The 25,461-nt window shown below is 35.6% G+C and overlaps 1 protein-coding gene across 1 annotated transcript; it reads right to left on the bottom strand.

Annotated features, from left to right (window-relative positions):
• Nucleotides 1-11,766: 11,766 nt before the first annotated feature.
• dtx3la (deltex E3 ubiquitin ligase 3L a) lies at nucleotides 11,767-15,526 on the bottom strand. Its single transcript, XM_059327406.1, has 4 exons — nucleotides 15,445-15,526; nucleotides 15,175-15,311; nucleotides 13,111-13,322; nucleotides 11,767-11,971 (listed from the first exon to the last, which is right to left on the bottom strand). The coding sequence occupies exons 1-4, from the start codon at nucleotides 15,524-15,526 to the stop codon at nucleotides 11,902-11,904; spliced, it is 501 nt and encodes a 166-aa protein (XP_059183389.1). The 3' UTR covers nucleotides 11,767-11,901.
• Between the last annotated feature and the right edge of the window lie 9,935 nt (nucleotides 15,527-25,461).

Below are 25,461 nucleotides of genomic sequence, written 5' to 3' on the forward strand. Positions count from 1 at the left end.
ATTTTAGTTGGCTTTTTTGCAGTGCAGAGGACACTTTTAACGACCGTACATCAAGGAATAGTACAAAACTTTCGAAAAAATTTAGAAAATACACAGTTTTACACTGTAAAAATAATCTGTTTAATTTACAGTAAAATACCTGCAGCTGTGGTCGCCAGAACGTCACCGTAAAAACTACAGTGAGTGGGTTTTCTACTGTAAATTTAAATATAAATATCAACAAAAACTGTAATTTAGACTGAATATTCCCATTTTTTTAAGGGTAATTGCGTCTTTCATTCACAAATCAATTAATTTTACATGAAAATGTTATATTTTAACAGCAAAACTGTGTGTTTCCTACAGTTAATGACAGTAAAAGTTAAAGTTTTGTGCTTTTCTTTGATTTACGGTAATTAAACCTAATTAAACTACGGTGATATTCAATTTTTTATTTTACGCCCTATTTCTGATGTAATTTGACAGTGTTTTACTGTGATTTCTACAAACATTTTTTACAGTGTATGAAAGAAAGGAAGAGAAGAGAGGAGAACAGCGAAGGGACACCAGACGCAAAAAAAAAAGAGCAAAAAAGAGTGAGTAAGCCACAAAGAAGGGTGTTTTTTTCACACCTCTGTCATTACAAAGACAGAGTAACTGCTACAGAATATATCCTCCAACTGTTTCCTTATTCCTTCTAGCCTCGTTTTTCTTCTCTCCACCAGAATGAGGAAAAAAAAATCCAAATATCTCTCAGCCATTTGTGTTGAGGAACAATACTTTTCCTATGAAGTAAGTGAAGGGAGTTGGGCTCGAGTGCCACGTCATCCATTATGTCCTCTCGCCTTTCACTTCCTTCAATCACTCACCTCAGCTCCTCAGATCCCAGCACAGAGGTTTTTAGGTTTAGGTTTTATTTTATTTGCACAGTTAGAATGACATAAAATGACAAAGATAACATATAATGTAAAGTGCAGGGAGAGGCAGAAAACCCAGATGGGCTTATTTATTTAAAGCCTCCACCTTAAATTTCATTAGAAAGTAATAAACTGATAATAGAAAAAACAAATGTATAACATCAACAAGTTATAATGACAATAACAAAAACAATTAAAAACAAAAATGAACATGTTAAAAAAGTATATTTGTGTGTGAACTAGAATTTCAAAACAGCAGTTAAATGAGCTTTCAGACATCTTTTGAAGCATTTTACAGAGATGGAGTCCTTTGCCAGATGGGAAAAGGTATTTATTCCATAATTTGGTCCCTAAATTGAACAATAAATTGACATCTGCATGTTAGTAATCTTGGAGGATGAAGATCTAAAGATTGACGCGTTGAATAAGAGTGAATCTGAGAATTAAATTTAAAATAAGTCTTAACCCTATAAAGCCTGAACCATTAAATAATTGCCAGAAAATTCTTCTTTTTTTTAAACTGGAGTGTTTATTGAACCTGCTGACAGATACTTTTTAAAAAATCCAAAAACAATAGGGATATATGATTCTAATTTGTATCATATTTGATATGATATATTTTGTTGTATTTATATATTTTGTATCAGTTCTTTTTGTGCAATTTGTTGCTCACAGTTTGTTTTTCTTGAACTAACAAAAACATATAAAACCCAACATTTTTAACCTTTTAAGGCTTTACTTTCTTTTAACATTTTCCTCAAACATGCAAAATATTTTTTTCCATATAAAACAACATCGTACATCTGCTGATATGAAGTTTTCACGCAGCAATGACTGATCCACCAGTGGAACCTGCATATACATTTTGCTATATCTTGTATTTTTGTGCAATTTGTTGCTCAGTTTTTTTTTTCTTCAACACATGTATACATCTGGTTTTTCAGGAAAAAAATATCACACTGATGATGTATAGGTCTCAAAAACTTGTGTATCAAACATGATACACTTGGCTTTATAGGGTTAAAGTGCTTTGGAAAGTTTTCATGATCTGAATATACCTTAAAAATAAAAACACATATTTGAGAAATATTGATGTCATGAACAGTAAGTATCTGGAGTTTCTGAAAGAGGAACAGATGAGGCATGTGACTCAGATCTGGTTCCATCCTAACAAAACGTTTCTGAAGAACCAAAATTCTATGTCATAGAGTCATAGATACTGGGCAGAACGTCCTGGTGTCCCTTTCTTACAATTAGGCTACTTTAACCCTCTGAAGTCCAGCAGATTTTGGTTCAAATTGATCAACTTCCTATGCATTCATTTCTGTCTCTGTTCAGCTTCTTTCAGTCTGTCCTTACATCCAACCTGGTCTCACAGGAATCCGTGGAATAGCCACAGAATCACTCAAGTTTCCGTGAAACTGACACGGATTTCGCTACAATGCAAGTTAATGCCAGTCATATCCCGTGGCTATTCCAACATACAAAGTGATTATGTACATTCACTGAGTGAATATTTAGAAAATAAAACATATTTCTCACTAGAAATGTGATCAAAATCCATTTTTATGCAGAAACTAAGTCAAAATATCGATTTTTTTCACTAAAAATGAGAGAACTGTCCGCCATGTTTTTTGTTCTGACCGCCGGGACCTTGAAAGTCACGTGACTTGGAACAAACCAATAGGAACAAATATCCATGGAATAGCCACGGGATATGACTGTCATTAACTTGCATTGTAGCGAAATCCGTGTCAGTTTCATGGAAATTTGAGTGATTCCGTGGCTATTCCACGGATTCCTGTGAGACCAGGTTCTAATGTAATAAATTCCCAATAATGTAATAAAATCTGCACTTGAGACCATTGAAAATGCAATAAAACCTGATAATGTAATAACTTCCCGATAATGTAATAAAGTGCATTTCCCAATAATGTAATACACTTTTTTACCAATAATGTAATTATATATAAGTATAACATTAATGGGAGGTTATTACATTATCGAACCTGGTCTCACAGGAATCCGTGAAATAGCCACGGATTCGCTTAACTCAAAATCCGTGGAATAGCCACGGAATCACTCAAATTTCCGTGAAACTGACACGGATTTCGCTACAATGCAAGTTAATGACAGTCATATCCCGTGGCTATTCCAACATACAAAGTGATTATGTACATTCACTGAGTGAATATTTAGAAAATAAAACATATATTTCTGGCTAGAAATGTGATCAAAATCCATTTTTATGCAGAAACTAAGTCAAAATATTGATTTTTTCACTAAAAATGAGAGAACTGTCCGCCATGTTTTTTGTTCTGACCGCCGGGACCTTGAAAGTCACGTGACTTGGAACAAACCAATAGGAACAAATATCCATGGAATAGCCACGGGATATGAATTAATTGGACCTCTTGCCTGCTAGTTTTTAGTAAATTAGTTAGTTTGTCTGTTTATGTAATTCCCTTTAGTATCCAAATAATAACAACTAGACTACGAAGCCCAAAAAAAGAGAGAGAAACAAGGAAAACAAAAGCAATATGAAGAGGCCACTTAACACATGCACACACACACACACACACACACACACACACACTATCCACAAAGCATAAAGGTCAAATCCTGGAGAAGATTGGTTCCTCCATATTGAATAATAAATGGGATCATCCTTTCTGCGAGGGCGTTTTTCAGGTTAAACAAACAGGTTGAGCTGATTAGTCTGAGACTAACAATACCAATGACCAGCCTGATGTCATTCAGGACACCGGCTCAGTTTTGCAAAACTAAATGGGGTCTGTGAAGGGTCGTGTCCCAGGGGAGCTGCAGGTATATGGGCCCACGGAGCATCTCGGTTCATACAAATTTCATAATCAGGACAAAAAATGCATCAGTCTCACAGAGAACAGTAGTTTCCACCTTTCCTCCGTTATCTAGATTATAAAGAGATGGTAATCTAAACTTTGATCCTCTCACAGAGTGGATTGCGGCAGCTGATAGCACCTCGGATTGCATCTTAATCCTTAGAAGTCTAAGCATTCACATTATTTAACCCTTTGGAGTTTGGGGCTATTTTGTCGGTTTTTGACTCCTTTTCATTCTGCCTGTATATAAACCACTTAAAAATCTTTACCATGACATGTTGGTATCATTGTTTTCAGCACAGCCTCACCTATATGACCTGATTATTATTTTCATTTTGACTTACTGGATCAATATTTTGAACACAAAAAAAAAAATACAAAAAACACACATAGAACACATACAACATCAAAAACAAACCAAAAGCACACACAAAATTACAAAAAAACACATACAAACACTCTCAAAACACACCAAAAATATAATAAAAATACAAAAATCAATCAGACACAAAGACACAAAATGACTAAAAAAAGACACAAAATGACCAAAAAAGACACAAAATGACTAAAAAAAGACACAAAATGACCAAAAAAGACACAAAATGACTAAAAAAAGACACAAAATGACCAAAAAAGACACAAAATGACTAAAAAAGACACAAAATTACCAAAAAAAGACACAAAAAGACTAAAAAAGACACAAAATGACTAAAAAAAACACACAAAATGACTAAAAAAAACACACAAAATGACTAAAAACGGACACAAAATGACACAAAATTACTAAATAAAAGACACAAAATGACTTAAAAAAGACACAAAATTAAAATACATGTGGCAGTGTCGCAATGCATCATGGGACTTCTCCAGAACTTATAAATCATGGCAGAAGACGACTATAGCGGAGGGAGCTCAGATATAACAGCTATAAGCTCTAAAATACTTTTTGAATTTCATTTCTATCTGCTACAGAGGCTGAAAAATCTATTATTTAGTAGGAAGAGTTGACACTTCTGTTGAATTTACAGAAAAACTTCAGGTTTTAGGGGCTGATTTTAAAATCACCCAGAGGTTTTACAGGCATTTTTTCCAGCCGTTTTAGGCCTAAATGGGCTAAAAAAATAAAATATGTGAAGTGTTCTGTCAAGATCAAGTAATATATGAAGGTTTTTGTGACTTTTCATTTGTCATTATTTCATTTGACATGTTTTAATATCACTCTGCTGACAGATACGTAGAAACGTAGTCGAAATAAACATATACATTACAGATGAAAATAAATGGAAGTGAAAGAAGGAGGCTGTGAGGAAGCAGCTCTCAGTCAAAGGGAAAGTGAAAGAGAAACCTTGTGGCATTGATTGTCTAGCAGCCACTGTCTGTCTAGCAGCCCCCCCATCTCTGAGCCTCAGGGGTGATTTGTCAACTAAAAGACCATTAATCACTGAATGGGAGGGCGGAGGAGTGCTGTTTAGAGGCAGAGCATGACCACCCATCCATCTATACAAAGATCCAGACACCACACTCACAGGCCAAGGTGGAGAAGCAGCCCTCAGGTGGATACAAAGTAAGTGGTAAAGCAGATCAAAGCTCAGAGCTCTACAGCAGGAACTGTAACCCCCGAGCTAAAAGTCTGCTGGAGTGGTGGGCTTTCAACGTTTGAAACACAGGCTTCCACAACAATTAATCAAACGCTATATACATCTGGGAATGCTCTGATCTAATGCAATTCCATCTATCGGACTTCAGAACTATTCAATTTAACCCATTTAGGCCTAAAACGCCTGGAAAAAATGGCTGTAAAACCTCTGGGCAGTTTTAAAATAACCCCAAAAAATCTTTTTTTTAGTAATTTTATGACTTTTTTTTGTAATTCTGTGTCTTTTTGAAATCATTTTTCTGTCTTTTTTGGTAATTTTGTGTCTTTTTTTTGTAATTTTGTGTCTTTTTTTGGTAATTTTGTGTCTTTTTTTAAACCCATTTAGGCCTAAAGCGCCTGTAAAAAAAATGCCTGTAAAACCTCTCGGTGATTTTAAAATAACCCCCTAAAACCTGAAGTTTTTCTGTAAATTCAACAGAAGTGTCAACACTTCCTACTAAATAATAGATTTTTCAGCCTCTGTAGCAGATAGAAATGAAATTCAAAAAGTATTTGAGAGCTTATAGCTGTTATATCTGAGCTCCCTCCGCTATAGTCGTCATCCACCATGATTTCCGTTCTGGAAAAGTCCCATGATGCATTGGGACACTCCCACATGTATTGTCATTTTGTGTTTTTTTTTGGTCATTTTGTGTCATTTTGTGTCTTTTTTTTAGTCATTTTGTGTCTTTTTTTAGTCATTTTGTGTCTTTTTTTTGGTGATGATTTCAAAGTTCTGGAAAAGTCCCATGTTGCATTGCGACACTCCCACATGTGTTCTGATGGATTTCATTGGCCAAGAGACAGAAAATAGGTGGAAAAAAACTACAAATACTAGAAAACGATGTATCCGCTTTCCCGGCTTTAATGGCAGAATAACGCAACAGCTCCCCCGGTTTTAATGGTAGAAATGTGGTAATGCTTTCCCGCACCTTCAGATACCTGGGGCCCACATCACACCATGTGAGAGGGGTATGTGTAAATAAGTGACCTGTTTCCTTGAGTAATGTATGAGTTAGGAAGATAGGGCCGCATTGAGTCTTGCTGAAGAGCCAATGTTGAGAAATACAACAGTCCTAAGTCGAGCGGTGTATGGGGCTTTGTTGTACTGTAAAAGAGCCATTTGGGATTGTGCGGTGTATGGAACAAGAATGTCTTAATAAAACTTGCTAAACTGAGTATTGAGTGCTTTGCAGTTCTGTTGCCTGGTTTTCTTGTCATAAGGTTAGCAGAAAGGCTGCGTTGTCCTTCCTTCCGAACTGTCACTGGCAAACACTTTACCAACGTTTACATTTCCCGTAATCGCAGTTTGTTTTTTACAGGTTTCAAGGCAATGTTCAAGATTTACATGAAGTGTGTTAGATGTACGCAACAGGCCAAAAGTTTGGAAGCAAGATCAAATTTGTACAAAAAAAATCACAGTTTCATTGCTATACTTTGCAACAAAATAAACGTGATTATTATATAAAGAGTCACTACTTACTATAATTATCAGGTCTTTTATTTGCTGTTTTTATTGCTTAGACTTTGTGTATCCTTCTTTCCTTAATGTATAAATCTGTACGCTTGTTTCTTTACTCAGCTGCTTCATTCTAGACATTTCTGTGGTAGTTTGTCAGAGATATGAACACAGTTGAGATTTATTGGGATTTTTGTATCCAAACTCTCAAAAGCCAAAGAGCTAAAGTGAATAATACAAACTGTGTTTTAAGCCCTTCTTTTCTTTTCTTAACATGTATTCATCAATGGTCTTAATCTTAATCTTGTACTTGTTACAATGACAATAAAGATATTCTATCCTATTATAGGCCACAGACTCCCCTCTATTGCAGAACTACTTATACTATTGGATGCTATAGATACAATATTCTAATTATTAATTGTGGAAAATATCACATTATGATTTGTTGATAATGATTATAATATTTTCTTATATATGTTTAAGTCTTTGTTAATCTGATCATTGGTCTTTTCCATAGATCCCCCCACAGTTTAGGACATATAAGGGAATAAGAGTTCTACTGCAGAAGGAGGTGGTGGGAAGAACTCTGCCATTTATTGCTCTTATTTTTCTCTTCTACCTTTATGCCCTACCTAAAGCCTTGCTGCCCTCTTATTGGTCCATATTGCCAAGTGTGAACTTTCCCAGTTTAATGCAAGCCTGATGTTCTCTTCAAACTGAATTACAGCCAGGTCCTTGCACTCACAATAAAGTATAATCTCATTTGGGAGGCCTCTGCCATCCAGGAGCCTCTTAAACCACTTTCTCCTGGACGCCGAGACACACACACACACACACACACACACACACACACACACACTCATCTGTCCACCACTGGCAGGTCACACAGTCTGTCAAATCTGTCAAAACACACAAACACATACGCCCACAAACACACACATTAGGGACACACAAGAATGTAGTATTGTCAGTAGCTCCAGGGGTAGCAGTATACCCAATCCCAGTCTATTGAACTGAGGGGAAGAGGAGGCTCACATTTTTTATTTGTTATGGCAAAATTTTTAAATTGTGCAAAAAGCACAAGGCTTTCCTTTACATATTTTCCCTGGAAGCAGCTTTGAAAATAAACAAGAAGTGGGTTTTAAGCCCAAGTTGTGAAGTTTAACCAACAAACACTACATAGATATTTTATGCATTGGCGATTTCCTCCCTCCTCTGTCATCACTGTCCCTTTGTTAGTGGTGATAAATGGTTCACAGCAGTGTTTCATTAAGCTCTTTAATTTGGCCCACAATTAGAGTCCATCCTTTTGGAAGACAAAGCAGATTGTGTGCCTGGTAATTACAAGACTGGAGGATGGTGGATGTAATCTAGATATCCATCTTTTGATCCCAAAGATAGCCAACATATAAATGATCTATCATATAAATGATCTATCATATAAATGATCTATCATATGATGGATGGATGGATGGATGGATGGATGGATGGATGGATGTAATGAAGGGAGGATGGATTGATGGATGGATGGATGGATGCAATGAAGGGAGGATGGATGGATGGATGGATTGATGGATGGATGGATAAATGGATGGATACATGGATGGATGGATGGATGGATGGATGGATGGATGGATTGATGGATGATGGATGGATGGATGGATGGATGGATGGATGGATGGATGGATGGATAAATGGATGGATGGATAAATGGATGGATGGATAAATGGATAGATGGATCCATGGATGGATGGACGGATGCATGGATGCATGGATGGATGAATAAATGGATGGGTGGATGGATGATGGATGGATGGATAAATGGATGGATGGATGATAGATTGATGGATGATGGATGGATAAATGGATAAATGGACGGGTAAATGGATGGATGGATGGATGATGGATGGATGGATGATGGATGGATGGATGATGGATGGATGGTAATCTAGATATCTATCTTCTGATCCCAATGAAAGCCAACATATAAATGATCTATCGTATATTACTGTCCGTCTCTCTGTCTGTCTGTCTGTCTGTCTGTCTGTCTGTCTGTCTGTCTGTCAGTCATCTATCAAAAACCCAAAGACAAAACAAACACATAGATGTGGTGAAACCAAGACTGTATTTTTGATATCTAAAAATCAAATCTTTAAATTAATATGACAAGCAGATGGATTCCAAAGGCTGCGGACCTTTTGTAGGCGAGTCTTTCAAAGAGTCACTTCCTTTACATTCATCCTATGACCCTTTATCCCTCAATAAGCCCTTTTACAGCCCTTCCCATTCACTCATCACAATGGTATCAAAGCCCAGGCCACCCGCAACTAGCCAGACACTCGCCTTCCCCTGTGCTCTCAACAATGACCTTTTTTAGACATATTGTACAGTGAGGTTGGTCCCAGACATGCTAAGTGGAACTCTGTGTGTCTCTCTTTCTCTGTGAGTGATGGTGGGCCCTTGCAGAGAAGACTTCCAGTACTCTACCAGATCTTATGAGATAGAATCTTTACCCCTTTTTCCTTTTCCTTTTCAATGTTTCCCAGGACTGAAGATGGAGAAGTGTGATAGCATACACAACCCAGAATGTCCCAAACGTCTCTGTTGTCTCCGTCGCTGTTTAGAAATTCGGGAGTTTTAGAAAGAGGACTCCCTTGACTCCCATCCATTCATCTGAGGTCGACGCATTTGGTCTTGTGGAAGGGAGATGGGGCATTTGACTGTTTGAAAAAAATATCTGAATGTGGTTAGGAATGTGAATGTCACATGTTTTATGTTAACCCTCTGAAATCTTTGGCTTTTATGTCCTTTAAAAAATCTGTTAAAAATCTTCACCATGCCATGTTGGTATCAGTTTTTTTTTTCAGCGTTACCTCACCTGTATGTCCTGATAATTAATGTTTAACTTTGACTTACTTGATAAAAATGTTGAACCAAAAAGAAACAAAGGAAAACATAAAATCTGATCATGAAAATTATGTTTCACACACAGAAATGTACAGGTTGCAAATATAACATAAGAGGTAAAATTAGGACAATATCTAGTTTATCTCTTTATATGAAATATATTTGACATTATCTCCGTTTTACTATTCAATACACAGAATTTTAAATGTTGCAAATATGAACACAGGTTGCAAATATAACAAATAACAGGTACAATGAGGATAATATCTAGTTCTATATTTTTTAACTAAATATATTTGACCTTATCCCCAGTTTAACTTGGCCGAATATAATCCAAAAGAAATCTGGTATGGAGTTTCAAGCCAGAACTTTAGAGGGAAGCTGAGGTAAGACTTAATGTTGCTTCATTTTTATGTCTTCACGTCATGAAGAAGTAATGTTCAGGTGGTTTCTTGGACTCTAGAGAGTTAAAGTTGAGATTCAAACATCTTTTTAAATGTGGTTCAGCCTACTGACTTGAAAATGCATCAAATTACCAGACTTTGTGCCATCAACAGTGTTATAAAGTCAGTTTTGTTAAATTTAAAATGAATGTATCCTTGGTTGTTTGATTGTATTGTGTGTGTGTCACAGAATTCTGAAGGACAATTGTTGTTGCTTTAATAAATCACTGTTCTGGGATGTTAAGTGGTACAGTGGGACTGGAAAGTTTCTCCTTAAATCACAACTATCACATACTGGTGTGACCATATTGCCAATTGGAAATTAAATACACTACAGGCCAAAAGTTTGTAAGCAATTAAATTTTCTGTTCACTATGGCTTTCTTAAAAACCAGTATGGATTCTTTACATTGTTGGATGTGTTTACTGTATGATCAGACTTTACCTTTATTGAATTGAACCATTTCCCTCAATAGACCTTTAGGTATACATTGATGTTAGCAGACCATTGGTGAATAAATGTTAACTTAAGAAAAGAAGGGCTTAGTTTTAGGGTTGAGAAGATTTAAAAGAGTCACAACTTTAGTGCAAAAGTAAAAACCAAATCAAACAAACTACCACAGAAATGGCTAGAAAGAAGCAGCTGAGTAAAGAAACAAGTATGTGTACAGATTTAAGCAATAAAAACCCAAAGACCTGATAATTATAGTAAAAGTATAGTGTTCTTTATATAATAAAGTTTATTTTGTTGCAGTATAGCAATGAAACTGTAATCTATTTTTGTACAAATTTGATCTTGCTTCCAAACTTTTGGCCTGTAGTATATATATATATATTGTTAACACACAATGTTGCATACAAATACATAAATAACCTATGATGGATACTCCAAATTAAATAAAATTATATGTCCTACTATAAATACAGTAGCACTACTAGTAATGTGCAAAACAGTAAATTACTGTAAATTATATGTAACATCAGCACTTTACCCATAATGCTGTGCAAATTACAGTAACTAACTGCAAATATGGTATATGGTAGGATTATTGGGTTTTTTTTTTAGAATCAGAAGCCTTTATTGTCATTGCACAGGGTAGTACAACAAAAAATGCCATCAACCCGTCCAAAACGTATAAAAACACACAAACAATATGACAGAGGTGAAGAGAAAGAAATACAGCACAACGTGAGGAAAGGAGGATTAAACAATGAAAAAAATAACAGTATTTTCCTGTAAAAATGACACACACACACACACACACACACACACACACACACACACACACATTGTACTTTTCAAAATAAAATATTCAGCTCACTCATACCAGTATATGACTCATTTATATTGCGCTAGAAAAATAAAATAATGACTTCATGTTCTGATTTTAAAACTTAATTTTTGTACTGGTACAAAAAAAATGTCTTCTTCACACACGGAAGTGTTGTTGCACAACAGACATCAGCAAAAGTTGGCGTTAATACACATTTTAATAAATATATTTCAAGAATTGGAATTAAAATAATGTAATAATAAACAGAATACACTTGAGATTACACATTGACAACAACAACAACCACTAGTAATGTGTAAAATTAAAAATAAAGACATTTGCTAGTTATTTATAGCGCCTGTTCTCTGGATATTCAGATATTAACTGTAGTTTAAAGTCTCTGCCAGCAGTGTGTGTTGTGTGTTATTCAATGCCTTTATCCTTCAACAGCGTTCTCACAGTCTTCAGGTAGTCAGAGTCTGGATATCCATCCCTGAAAAAACACAGATTATACTTAATATGTGGTCCAGACAAAAATATTCATGCTGACACTGTTAGCGAGAAGAATAATTCTGCTATCAAGCTTTAATGAATGATATAATGAAACATTTGCAGTTAGAAAAAATAAAATTCACCCTGAGAGGTAAGATAAACACCTTTTACACAATATGGCAGCCGTTTATGGACTATTATACTAAATATAACCCCATGAAAAATTAACAAATGTAATTTTTTGGAAAACTTGACATCCTCCGAGTTGTATTATTAATATTTAAATCTCTTTTATTTGTAAACGTTATTTTTGTTTTGATATTTTATTTGACTCCACCTAGGTTTTGTTGTTGTTTTGTTTTTGTGTTTTTTTATTGCTTTTATTTTTCTACTATCATTCTGTTCTTTCGTGTTGATTTTAAGCATAAATGAACATTACAATATTTTTGTATGTGAACGAAAGAAAAAAACACAATAAAGAGAAGTTTGAAAAAAACATATTATTATGTCTCTGAATATGGTTGATATTGTCCCACAGTGGTCCTTCCCAGGCGGCAACCTCCTGGTCTGAGCAGGGAGGCAAACCAGGAAGTGCCTTAAGCTGCATTCTACCAAAAATTCCAGCAGGGGGCGCTAAGTTTGGCTGCAAAAACATTTCTGTCCATTCATTTCAATGCAAAATGAGAAAACTTCTCACTTGATTTATTACCTCAGAATTGTTTTTCAGGACAACACTATGGTCTCAATCACTAGTCAAAAAAAAATTCAAGACAATTTGATGTTAATAGTGTAAATAATGGCCCCATTTAGAAGAAAATAGAAGATAAAGAATCGTATGATTTGGGGCGGGACTACCTTTGATTGACAGGTCACTAACAAGGCGAGCCGTCATCAGGAGAGAAGCAGAACAATGCGTATCCACGGCAACGTGTCAATAAAGTTATATATAACATTATTTAGATATCGGCCACCAGTATGAATGTGTGTGTGAACAGTTGAATGGGCTCAGTCTGTAGTGTAAAGCACTTTGGATAAAAGCGCTATATAAGTGCAGTCCTTTTTTTTTTTTTTTTTTTTTTTACCATTTTACCATTTACCATTGGTCAACAAGGGAAAACTGTGATTGAAATATGTACTCACGCTCTGCTCCCTCCGTCTGGTTGTGTTTTTAGGGGAATGGAAGCTGTCGTGACCACGTCCTCTCCATCTTTATTGGTTTTAACCGTAAACAGCAGCTGCTGGTTGAAGGCCTTCTCCAGCAGCTTCAGGACCTTCCTGCCTTCACGGTTGTCAGGCAGGTAAGCACAGAGCCGCAGTCCGGTATACGGCTGGCCGGGGTGGGGGTGTTTCTCCTGCAGGAAGTGAAGCGGCAAAGGAAAAATCAGGCGGCAACCTCCTGGTCTGAGCAGGGAGGCAAACCAGGAAGTGCCTTAAGATGCATTCTACTGAAAATTCCAGCAGAAGGCGACTAAAATCCCTGTATGTCATGGGTCTCAAACTCGTGGCCCGCGGGCCAATTGCGGCCCTCGTGACGATATTTTGTGGCCCCCACCTTGATATGAAAGTTTAATGTGAGTTTTATATGAATGGCACTTTACCGTGTTGTGTGTGGAAGGTCCCTTTATTTACAGTTTTTTGGTAGTTTTGTTTATTTTTAAAATAATTTTGTGTCTTTATTTAATAATTCTGTGTCTTTTTTGGTCATTTTGTGCCTTTTTTGTCATTTTGTGTCTTTTTTAAGTAATTTAATGTTTTCTCAGTCATTTTGTGTCTTTTTTAAGTAATTTAATGTTTTCTCAGTCATTTTGTGTCTTTTTTGGTCATTTTGTGGGTTTTTTGGGTCATTTTGTGTCTTTTTAAGTAATTTTGTGTCTTTTTTTGGTCATTTTGTGGGGTTTTTTGGTCATTTTGTGTCTTTTTAAGTAATTTTGTGTCTTTTTTTGGTCATTTTGTGTCTTATTTTTAGTAATTTAATCTTTTCTCAGTCATTTTGTGTCTTTTTTTGGTCATTTTGTGTCTTTTTTAGTCATTTTGTGTCTTTCTTTAGTCATTTTGTGTATTTTTTTTAAAGTAATTTAGTTTTTTTTCTGTCATTGTGTCTTTTTTTGGTCATTGATACTGCCTCCAGCGGCCCCCAGGTAATTTGAGTTTGAGATGGTTTTGATTGCTTTAAGTTTATGCAACCAGTGTAGATAGTTTTGCAGTTGTTAGCTAACATCGTCCTTTACAATTCTGTTAGCCTTGTCAAAAGCATTTTTTTATCAATCTTTTTTTCTTGTGAGATTATTGTCGTACACTATGAATGCATCTCCTTGAGTTGCTTGTCAAAGTTACATTGTTGTCACTGTTAATTCAATCACAAACAATTTTTATTTCATACATTTTTCTATTCCCCTGTAACATACGTTGCTTGTACCTGCATGGCTTTTATCAACCGTACATCAGAACTTCCTTATCACCAAGGAAATGTTCGTACAGAGAATTCAGCTGGAAGGTAACGTGCAGCACTGGTTTAGTACATTCCAGAGTCTTGTGCATCTTCAGTTTTTAGCAGCTCCCATCCTCCAAAACTCTGCCAACCAGACGAACCAGATCATCAGCCTCTGTGGTGAAAAGAATGCTGCCATAGAAACCTGAGCTCTACTATGAGCTTCTCCAGTTTCCTTCATTCACATCAACTTACACTCAAAGTTATTGTTTCTTTTTCTCTTAATGCCATTTTCACATCTTTCAAAACTGTTTTTTTAGGGTTGTGCTTGTTCTTTTGTTTCCTCCTGTTCTTGTGCAGTAAATATTGTTGTATATTTAAGGGATTAAATGATTTGTGTCCATGGCAACAGATTGTGTATTCCATAAATCAAGCCATTTGTTTATTGTTAAGAACTGAATCTGTTGATTTAAAATTATGCTTTTCATAATATACACCAAACAAATACACATGGTTTCTGAATATGAAACACACAAACACACAGAGAAAAACAGGGCCTCACACACATTATTATTATTATTATTATTATTATTATGTTATAGACTACAGGCCAAAAGTTTGGAAGCAAGATCAAATTTGTACAAAAAAGATCATAGTTTCATTGCTATACTTTGCAACAAAATAAAGGTGATTATTATATAAAGAGTCACTTATTAGAACACATTTTTTACTATAATTATCAGGTCTTTGGGGTTTTTATTGCTTGCCAAACTTACGGTCTGTGTCCCATCAGGGAATATGTAGTTGATCTGCAGGGTGTTGTCGTCATGGAAACCTGGCAGGTCTCTGTGGAGGACCACCCAGGTCATCTGGCCGTTCAGAGCTCTGAACATCCCGTTCACCTCTCCAGTAGCTGCACACACACACACACACACACACACACACACACACACATCACGTTTAGTCAAATCATCCAGAAATGAGCTAGACAATCAGATAATATGCATGCATGTGTGTGTGTGTGTGTGTGTGTGTGTGTGAAGGACCTTGTTCTACCAGTGATGGAGGACCCTGTCCGTCCAGGTAGCGGTTGCAGTGGAATTTCTCGCTGCTCTGACTAGAGCCCATTCTGATAGCACACACACACACACACACACACACACACACACACACACACACACAGAAACACATCAACATTATTGTCAGATTGCTGATTGAGCACATCGTCTTACCCATGAAAGTGAGTTTACTAGTTGTAGTCTGTATTATTGCTTATCCTTTTACAGCATAATTATAATAATTTAAAAAATGTGTGATGTCATGATGATGTCATCTTAGTTTGGGCTACGATTGGGATCAGAAACCCATAGACATACTTTTATATTATAGCAATAAAGATAGGAAAATCCAACACTTAATTCATTTGATTATTCTAATGGCGAAATTCCACATTCACAAGGCCAAATTTTCCAAAGGTCGACCTTTCTTTCCTACTTTTGAAATAGAATTTAATAACTACCTTGATTGTATTAAAACAATTGATAAAAACAAATGTGTACATACTGTTAACACAATTCAAGAAATATTTGAAGAATTATAACATATCATGCCTTTTTCTTTTTTTTTCCTCCTTCCCTTTTAATTTAATTATTTTTATTATTCTGTTTAATTAACACCTGTACTGACTTATACACTTCATTCACTTTGACTCATATTTTCTCATTTTGTGATGCCAGACTTTGTTTGTTCTATCCGACATGAATGTTCTGACTGTGATTGCAACTTCTCAATAAAGTTATAAAAAAAAAAGGACTGGGATCAGCAACCTTTACTAACTAAAGAGCCACTGTCAGGAAAAAACTAAATTACTTTAAAAATACACAAAATGACAAAAAAAGACACAAAATGACTGAAAAAACACAAAATTACTTAAAAAAGACAGAAACAAGTGAATCAAAGCTCCAGCTTGCACAATAAAGGGACCTTCCACACAACACAGTAAAGTTCCATTCATATAAAACTCACATTAAACTTTCATATCAAGGTGAGGGCCACAAAATATCGTCACGAGGGCCGCAATCGGCCCACGGCCCGCGAGTTTGAGACCCCTGGTCAAAATCAAAGGCACTTCCGATAAAATATTTAGTCGTTTTTACCTGCAAGCGTCCTCGTGTAAACGGGGCCTGAGTAGCTCTAAGTAGAGGTCAAAAATAAGGTCCTATCCCAGAATAAAGGTCGTGCTCAACCACCATTGGGCAACGCCAGCAACTGACAATAATTGGAGATTACTCCAAAGTTATGTGATGCTGATGGTCTGTGTCAAATGCATTGGTAAGAACTTTTTGAATGAAGTTTTGAGTTGATGTGTTGCCCACAATTTAAATTTGTTTCTTACCAAGATAAAAAAAAAAAACAACAACATAGATTTAGAAGTGTTAGATAATTTATCTGGTTTTAAGAGTTAATTCCTTATTTTAAGTGTTCAACGTGCTTATTTCTAGATTTAACAATCTTTTTTCAAGAAATCTCAATCAAGGTAAATTATCTGTCCATGCAGCAAGATCATTTCCCTCAGATTAAATTTTTTATCTTGTTTTTAGACACACAAAATGTTTTAGACATTTTAAAGTAGCCTTGCCTTTATATATATTTTTTTAACTTTTGTTGTAACATAAGTGTCTTGAAGATGTCTCCACTCAGATATGATATCAGTTTTCTGTTGAGATGACTGCTGGAGATACTGATGGTGAAGTTTCAGTGACATCATTAACATCACAGGACAGAAGGAGTTCAAAGTCTGATGAATGAAGGTGTGAATTGTTGTGAAACTGTTGGATAAAATAGTCTGCATGATATGGTAAATAGCTTTCAGCATTGTCATAACATATTTTATTTTTTAAATCATGTTTAAAGTAAATCTCAGCATTCCCCCCCTGCTCCATTTGTCTATCAAAAGTGTCCTTATTTCAATTATTTTGGGTGACAAACTTGGACAAGATTGTTTCAGTTACATTCAAGAGACTACACTGTGACCCAATCACAGAATAAAGACAGATTTATGAATCTTTACCTGTGTTTCAGATATATATTCTTTCTGATCAAGGAACTTGGAAGAACACAATGGATTAGGGTATAATTATCATTTATCAATCATTAAACTATGACACACAGCCCTCGACCAAAAGTATGTGAACAACATGTCCACGTGTTAGATCAGGGGTCTCAAACTCAAATTACCTGGGGGCCGCTGGAGGCAGTATCAAAATGACCAAAAAAAGACACAAAATGACAGAAAAAAAACTAAATTACTTTAAAAAGACACAAAATGACCAAAAAAAACTACAAATTTACGAAAAACCCCCCCCACAAAATCACAGAAAAAGACACAAAATGACTGAAAAGACACTAAATTACTTAAAAAGACACAAAATGACCAAAAAAAGACACAGAATTATTTTAAAAAGACACAAAAATACAAAAAAAGACACAAAATGACCAAAAAAACCTACAAAATTACAACCCCCCCCCCCCACAAAATCACCGAAAAAGACACAAAATGACTGAAAAGACACTAAATTACTTAAAATGACACAGAATTACCAAAAAAAGACACAAAATTATTTAAAAAAGACACAAAATTACCAAATAAAGTAATTAAAGGGACCTTCCACACACAACACGGTAAAGTGCCATTCATATAAAACTCACATTAAACTTTCATATCAAGGTGGGGGCCACAAAATATCGTCACGAGGGCCACAATTGGCCCGCGGGCCGCGAGTTTGAGCCCCATGTGTTAGAGCAAATAGTGAACAGTATCTTGTTGACAAATACACAACTATGGCTCCTTTATATATTGTTCCTTAAATGTTTTAACCCTTGTAAGTGACAGTAACTCCACAGCGTTGTTAGCTAAATATTAAATATTAAATAGTAAAAACAAAAAGACCTTCAGCCTGCTGAAAAACATAAAGAGGATTCAAGTTTTCACTCTGCTGCTTGATTCTTCCTCTCCAGTAATAGTGAGCTAACTCATTGTGGGCGAGGCAGATATCAAGTTTGTCAACCTGCACAAAGATACTAACAGAATCTGGTTCACCGCCAAAAAAATCTAAAAGATGACATCATTAAATCTGATGCTCTGAGTCAGTATAACCATGGACGTGTTGCATTAGGAAATCATAACAAAAACAAAAAAAAATACTTTTCAGAGATTATATTCAAATCATTTTGCGTACTCTGTGTTGTGACTACATGTGACAACATGTACTGACTAAACAGGTAAATAACTTTTCTTTTTGAATAGCATTTTAACGGTAAAGCTGTAAAACAGCTGTGTGCTGTTGTTCCTGTCACCAGTACCTTAGAATGATCCTCTCCTCACCCCAGGGAATGATTTATCTCCTTTATTTCTGTCTCTTCTTCTGTGTAGTCCCAGTGTTCGGATGTCTATTCAGCTCATGATTACATGAGGAAGAGACAGAGAGAGAGAGAGAGAGAGAGAGAGAGAGAGAGAGAGGCGTGTAGAGTTTCAGAGTTGTGTTGTACTGCTGAGTGATCGGTTCAACTGGTGTGGCAGCTTTGACAGGCACTGTAGTGTGTGTGTGTGTGTGTGTGTGTGTGTGTGTGTGTGTGTGTGTTCTTGTACTTCCTACATAGTGAGGACCAGAACACGTTTTTAACCAACAGAGTGAGGACAATTTTTGCAAAGTGAGGACATTTCGGCCGGTCCTCACTTCTTTAAAGGCTTTTTTTTTTTTTTTTTTTAGATTTCAGACTTTGTTTTAAGGGTTAAAGGTTACATGATAATGATAATTAACTGAAACTGTATTGTGTGGTTACAAAACTAACTAAAATTATAGTGAAAATGTCCTTCTTTTTCGTCTTTGTCAACTTTTTTCATACATAATGAAGATGGATCAGACAAAGGAAATAAAGGCAAAATTTACTGTGACCTCTTTTAATCTCCCACCCAACAAATACCCCATTATAAAAAACTACAACTAATAAAAACTGAACTAAAACTAGCAAACTCACTCTGAAAACTAACTAAAACTAACTGAATTTGAAAACAAAAATTCACAACAAAATTAACTGAAACTAAAGAAAAATTCAAAAATATTTTAACCTTGCAAGGGAATTCACTTTCACAATGATGGTCCTCACAAAGATAGAAGTACAAGAATGTGTGTGTGTGTGTGTGTGTGTGCGTGTGTGTGTGTGTGTTGATTGAAGATTGAGTGAGAGAGCCGGGAAAGCGGATACGTCGTTTTGTAGTATTTGTAGTTTTTTCCACCTATTTTCGGTCTCTTGGCCAATGAAATGAGAATACATGTGGGAGTGTCGCAATGCATCATGGGACTTTTCCAGAACTGAAATCATGGTGAAGACGACTATAGCGGAGGGAGCTCAGATATAACAGCTATAAGCTCTCAAATACTTTTTGAATTTCATTTCTATCTGCTACAGAGGCTGAAAAATCTATTATTTAGTAGGAAGAGTTGACACTTCTGTTGAATTTACAGAAAAACTTCAGGTTTTAGGGGCTGATTTTAAAATCTCCCAGAGGTTTTACAGGTGTTTTTCCCAGGCGTTTGAGGTCTAAATGGGTTAAAGAAAGACACAAAATTACCAAAAAAAAGACACAGAATTATTTAAAAAAGACACAAAATTACTAAAAAAAAAAAAAGACACAGAATTACCAAAAAAACACACAAAATTACTAAAAAAAGACACAACATTACTAAAAAAGACACAGAATTACCAAAAAAAAGACACAACATTGTTTAAAAAAGACACAGAATTACCAAAAAAGACATACAATTACTAAAAAAAAACTTCAGGTTTTAGGGGGTCTTTTTTTCAGGCGTTTTAGGCCTAAATGGGTTAAAAAAAGACACAGAATTATTTAAAAAAGACACAGAATTACCAAAAAAAGATACAAAATGACCAAAAAAAGACACAAAATTACTAAAAAAAGACACAAAACTACTAAAAAAAGACAGAATTACAAAAAAAAGACACAAAATTGTTTAAAAAAGACACAGAATTACAAAAAAAAAGACATACAATTACAAAAAAAAAACCCTTCAGGTTTTAGGGGGTCAGTTTAAAATCACCCAGAGGTTTTACAGACATTTTTTCCAGGCGTTTTAGGCCTAAATGGGTTAAACACATCCTATGGAAACAGGCTGTTCATCTTGTTAACGAGGGTTCCATATTATAGAAAGATTAAAACACATTCACCTCTCATTGTCTTGGTCAATCTGTGGAAATATTGCTCTTAGGAATGTGTCTGTTTTTAAAAAAAAGTTTGTTGGTTGCTCAAAATCTGCAGAGTTCCAGTCCAGGAGTAAAGCCAGGTGAGCTGGGCCGGATAAAGAAGGCTTCCCACCCGGGATACGTCAGCTCAGCGTGTGGATCAGTCAGACCCAGAGGACACGTCCACTGCATTTCATAAGTGTCGGAGAAAGATTTTGTGTTTGTGCCCGTCTTATCTGTACTTCCCTCTGTATTTCCTTTTCCACCTCGGTCTTGTTGTCTTCATCTGTGCACTATCTTGGTGTTTTTAACGCAAAGCTGTCAGAAGGCTTCGTTTTTCCCCTTCCACTCTCAATTAAGTTTAGTTTTCTATGATGCTGGCCTTTTCTCTCTCTGTCTCTCTGGGTGTGTAATGGGAGTGCAGTGTGAGTGAGTTTTCTCTGTTACTTTCTGTCTCTTTATGTGTCTTTGGTGCTCTGTAACAATGTTCAGTTTATTTTCTTTTGGTCAACAACATGGACACAGGCAACAACAAGCTAACACACAAAAATGTGATTAAAGTGGCAAATCTGTGCAAAAAAAGTTGCAGATTTATGAGAAAAAAGTGGGGAAAAAACTGCTTTTTTCTCGCAGATTCACCACTTTAAATCTCATAAATCTGCACATTTTTTTCTCTCGTAGATTTACCACTTTAACCCTTAATAGGACACTCATTGAAATACTTGCAAATTCCAAATTTCAACCCTAGAGAATATTGGAGGATATTACATACTGTCAGATGACAAAAAAATCTCAAATTTGTGAGAAAAAAAATCTGAAATTAACGGTAAAAAAGATACAAATTTGTGAGAAAAAAATCTCAAATTTGTGACCAAAGAATCTCAAATTAATGGTAAAAAAGTTTACGAGATTAAAGTGGCAAATCTACGAAAAAAAATTTGCAGATTTATGAGAATTAAAGTGGTGAATCTGCGAGAAAAAGTTGTTTTTTTTCCCCACTGCACATTTTTTCTGCACATTTTTTCTCGCAGATTCACAGATTCGCAGATTCATTCATCTGCGACTTTTTTTCTTGTAGAGTTGCCACTTTAATCTAAAGAAAAAAAGTTGCAGATTTAAGAGATTTAAAGTGGCAAATCTGTGTGAAAAAAGTTGCAGATTTACAAGAAAAAAGTGGGAAAAAAGCAACTTTTTTCTCGCAGATTCGCCAATTTAAATCTCATAAATCTGCAAATTTTTTATCGTAGATTTGCCACTTTAATCTCGTAAACTTTTTTCTGAAAATATTACCCCCCTCCCCCGTGTCCGTATGCTTTTTTTACACATTCTGGCTGTATGTAATATCCTCCAATAACCCTTGGAATTTGCAAGTATTTCAATGAGTGTCCTATTAAGGGTTAATCCCTCTGTGACTGTCAGTTTATTAGTGGAGGTGTATAGTTTAGCTGTGGGTGAAGTTGTTGAAAATGGCGATGTTAAACAAGCCGCTATCATGACAGCTGGACAGCACTAAGAACATTATATTAAAGCCTGAAGTAGTGTTTCAGTGTAACCTATGTTCCCTTTGAATGATAAATAGTTTTCAGTGGAACACATTTTGGACCAATCAGAAACACTTCCTCAGAGAACAGAGCTCTAGGCTCCAGCACAAGACGGTTCAAGCTGTCATGTCCCATTTGTCTTCTTTGAAATTAATATTTGTGTGGACATAAGCAATGTGTTGCCTCGAGGTTAAAGAGTCGAGCTCGCCAGTTACAATCCCAGGACTGACAGGTCAAGGGCTTAAGTGGCCCTGAGCAAGGCACCTAACCTCCCCACTGTTTCAGTGTGGGTGCAAAACTGAATCTTCATCCAATCTTAATCTAATTTAATGTGGCTCTTCTATGTGGAGTTTGCATATTTTCCCTGTGTCAGCGTGGGTTATTTCTGCGTCCTTCCCATAGACTGTATATAAATAATGGACGTAGTCACCGTGACGTCACCCGTTGGTTTGTGGCCCGTTGGAAGCATCGAGTTTAGTGTTACACGTGTCGCCATCTTGTTTACGATACAGGAAGCATGACCATATTTGGACTGTGGAGGAGGAGAGGGATCTGATCACTGACTACAGCCTCTCTACACCTCAACCTGACTGAGAGAAGCTGCTGCTAATTCATGTTAGCATTAGCTGGAGCATTAACTGGGATGTTAGTTTTGGCAAAAAAACTAAAACTAAATGTACGTTCCTGACCTCAGAAAACTGACTCCAATGACTCCTGTTAGTCCAACCAAACACTGAACAAGACATTTAATGAACAAAACGTTCAAATAAACTGTCATTAAGTGAAAATACAGTGAAAGGGTCAAAGTTATGAGACCAAACCACTAAACGTCCTTTTTTATATCTATATAACGTTATATATAACTTTATTGACGCGTTGCCGTGGATACGCATTGTTCTGCTTCTCTCCTGATGACGGCTCGCCTTGTTAGTGACCTGTCAATCAAAGGTAGCCCCGCCCCAAATCAGATGATTCTTTATCTTCTATTTTCTTCTAAATGGGGCCATTATTTGTACTATTAACATCAGATTGTCTTGAAGAAGATTTTTTACAAGTGATTGAGACCATAGTGTTGTCCTGAAAAACATTTCTGAGGAAATAAATCAAGTGAGGAGTTTTCTCATTTTGCATAAAAATGAATGGACAGAAATGTTTTTGCAGCCAAACTTAGCGCCCCGTGGTGGAATTTTCGGTAGAATGCAGCTTAAGGCACTTCCTGGTTTGCCTCCCTGCTCAGACCAGGAGGTTGCCGCCTGGATAGAACACACAAAAATGTATTGAAATATATATTTTTTAAACATTGTAAATGTGTTAAGGCAGATTAGCAGTCGATGGATACTGGATGGATAAGGTGCAGTTAGTTGACTGACTATTCATATCTGAATTTGCATAAACACGTAAATGAGGCCCATCCTGCACAACGCACCAGGCTCACAAAACTGATCAAACTGACAAACTAGCCAATGCTGGTTTGTTACTGCATTGCATATTTCTCAAACATGTTTTCATGAACATATTTTAGTTACCTGTTTATCTGTAAAAACCCCCACAAAAAAACAAGCAAACCATAACGTAAACACTGAAGCGAGCCTGTCTTGGGTTCCATCACAGTCAGATGATGTCACAACTGATTAAACAGGGAAAATGCTCAAACACCTTCCCTGTGTTTGGCCCCTGGCAACAATCAGGGTTTCTCATGTGTACCCCAGGAAAAATAGTTGCCCACTCCTGGGATAAAAAACCACCAATTTAGATACAATTCATCCTTACACTGCTGCTTCTGCTCTCTCTGCTATCGATTTTGCAGAGACACTGCATCTGGGTCTTAGCACCGCCCAATATGGTTGTGAATGGTTCAAAGAAATATAAACAGGCGATAGATAATGGTGGAAGAGAGATCTTTCTTCAGTGCTGACACAGTATGGTATGTTTAGCCTATTTTGAAATCTAATGATTTCTGTCTTGTCCACATAATGTTTTAGATTGTTTTATGTCTTTTCCTGCCTGCATTTACAGGTGCATCTTAATACATTAGAATATGATGGAAAAGTCAATTTCCAGTAGTTCAAGTCAAACAGCCCCAACCAAGTATTGAGTCATACAGATGCACAGATTTTTCAGAGGCAACATTTCCATATTAAACATACTTCTTAAAATTGGTCTTTTGTAATATTACATTTTTTGAGACACTGAATTTAGGTCTTCAGTAAATGTAAGCAATAATCATTATAATTAGAAGAAATTAAATACATTAAGACATGAAATGTTTCATTCTGTGTGTAATTTATCTATATAATGTGTTATTTCCACTTTTTGAATTGAATTTCTGACATAAATAAACTTTTTTATAATTTTCTATTTTTTTTAGATGCACCTGTATTACCAAAGAGTACAAAAATTAGTTTGAAACTTGTTTTATATAGGCAATTCATCATTGAAATATGTTATATTTCAAGTTTAGTTATGTGTCTACTGCAATTTTTTGTACAATTATAAGAAAAAGGGAAGAAAAAAATATATTGTAGGAACCAAATATGACAAAAGTGGACTTTTGTTTCATTTGTAGATGTTGAACAGAGGCCAGATTCACAAAGCATTCGTAAGAAGAAAATACTTTTTAAATGCCACTTTTTTTTCTTAACTCTGCTCTTAAGACAACATTTAAGAAGATTTGGTATTCATGAAGAAATTCTTATCTTTTCTTTAGTTTTTTTTCTTAACTTTCTTCTTAACTTTTTTCCTAAGATTTCTTCACAACTTTAAGAGAAGCCCTCAGCAGTCTGAAAACAGCTACAGTGAGAAGGTATTTTATAATAATGATTAGGTTAATTATTAGTCAGAGTTTCAAATTGATCGTTTCTGACTTTATGAGACTGATTTAGGTGATTTGTTTTAAAGAGTGGTGCCCCGTTTCGAGGTGTCATATCATTTATGATAATTAATAACTATTTATAATAATTGTTAATAATTCTGATAGCCATCTAAACCCACTTTTACACTCAACTAACAAGTTTAGTACCTCCGTGTGATGCATACTTATTTACATTTATTATTATTATTATTATTATTATTATTATTATTATTATTATTAACTTACTACATTATTTGGTGCCCTGAGGATCTATGATTTAATTTAAGTGTTAATATTAATCTAGACCATTTCTGATAGCAATATTGATCTAAATAAGCTTTAACATACAACCTACATTTTGGTGCCCCGTGTGAGGCAAGTTCCATACAATATATGATAATTTTTTATTT

The sequence above is a fragment of the Centropristis striata genome, chromosome 23, assembly GCF_030273125.1.
Source record: "Centropristis striata isolate RG_2023a ecotype Rhode Island chromosome 23, C.striata_1.0, whole genome shotgun sequence".
NCBI classification, from domain to species: domain Eukaryota; kingdom Metazoa; phylum Chordata; class Actinopteri; order Perciformes; family Serranidae; genus Centropristis; species Centropristis striata.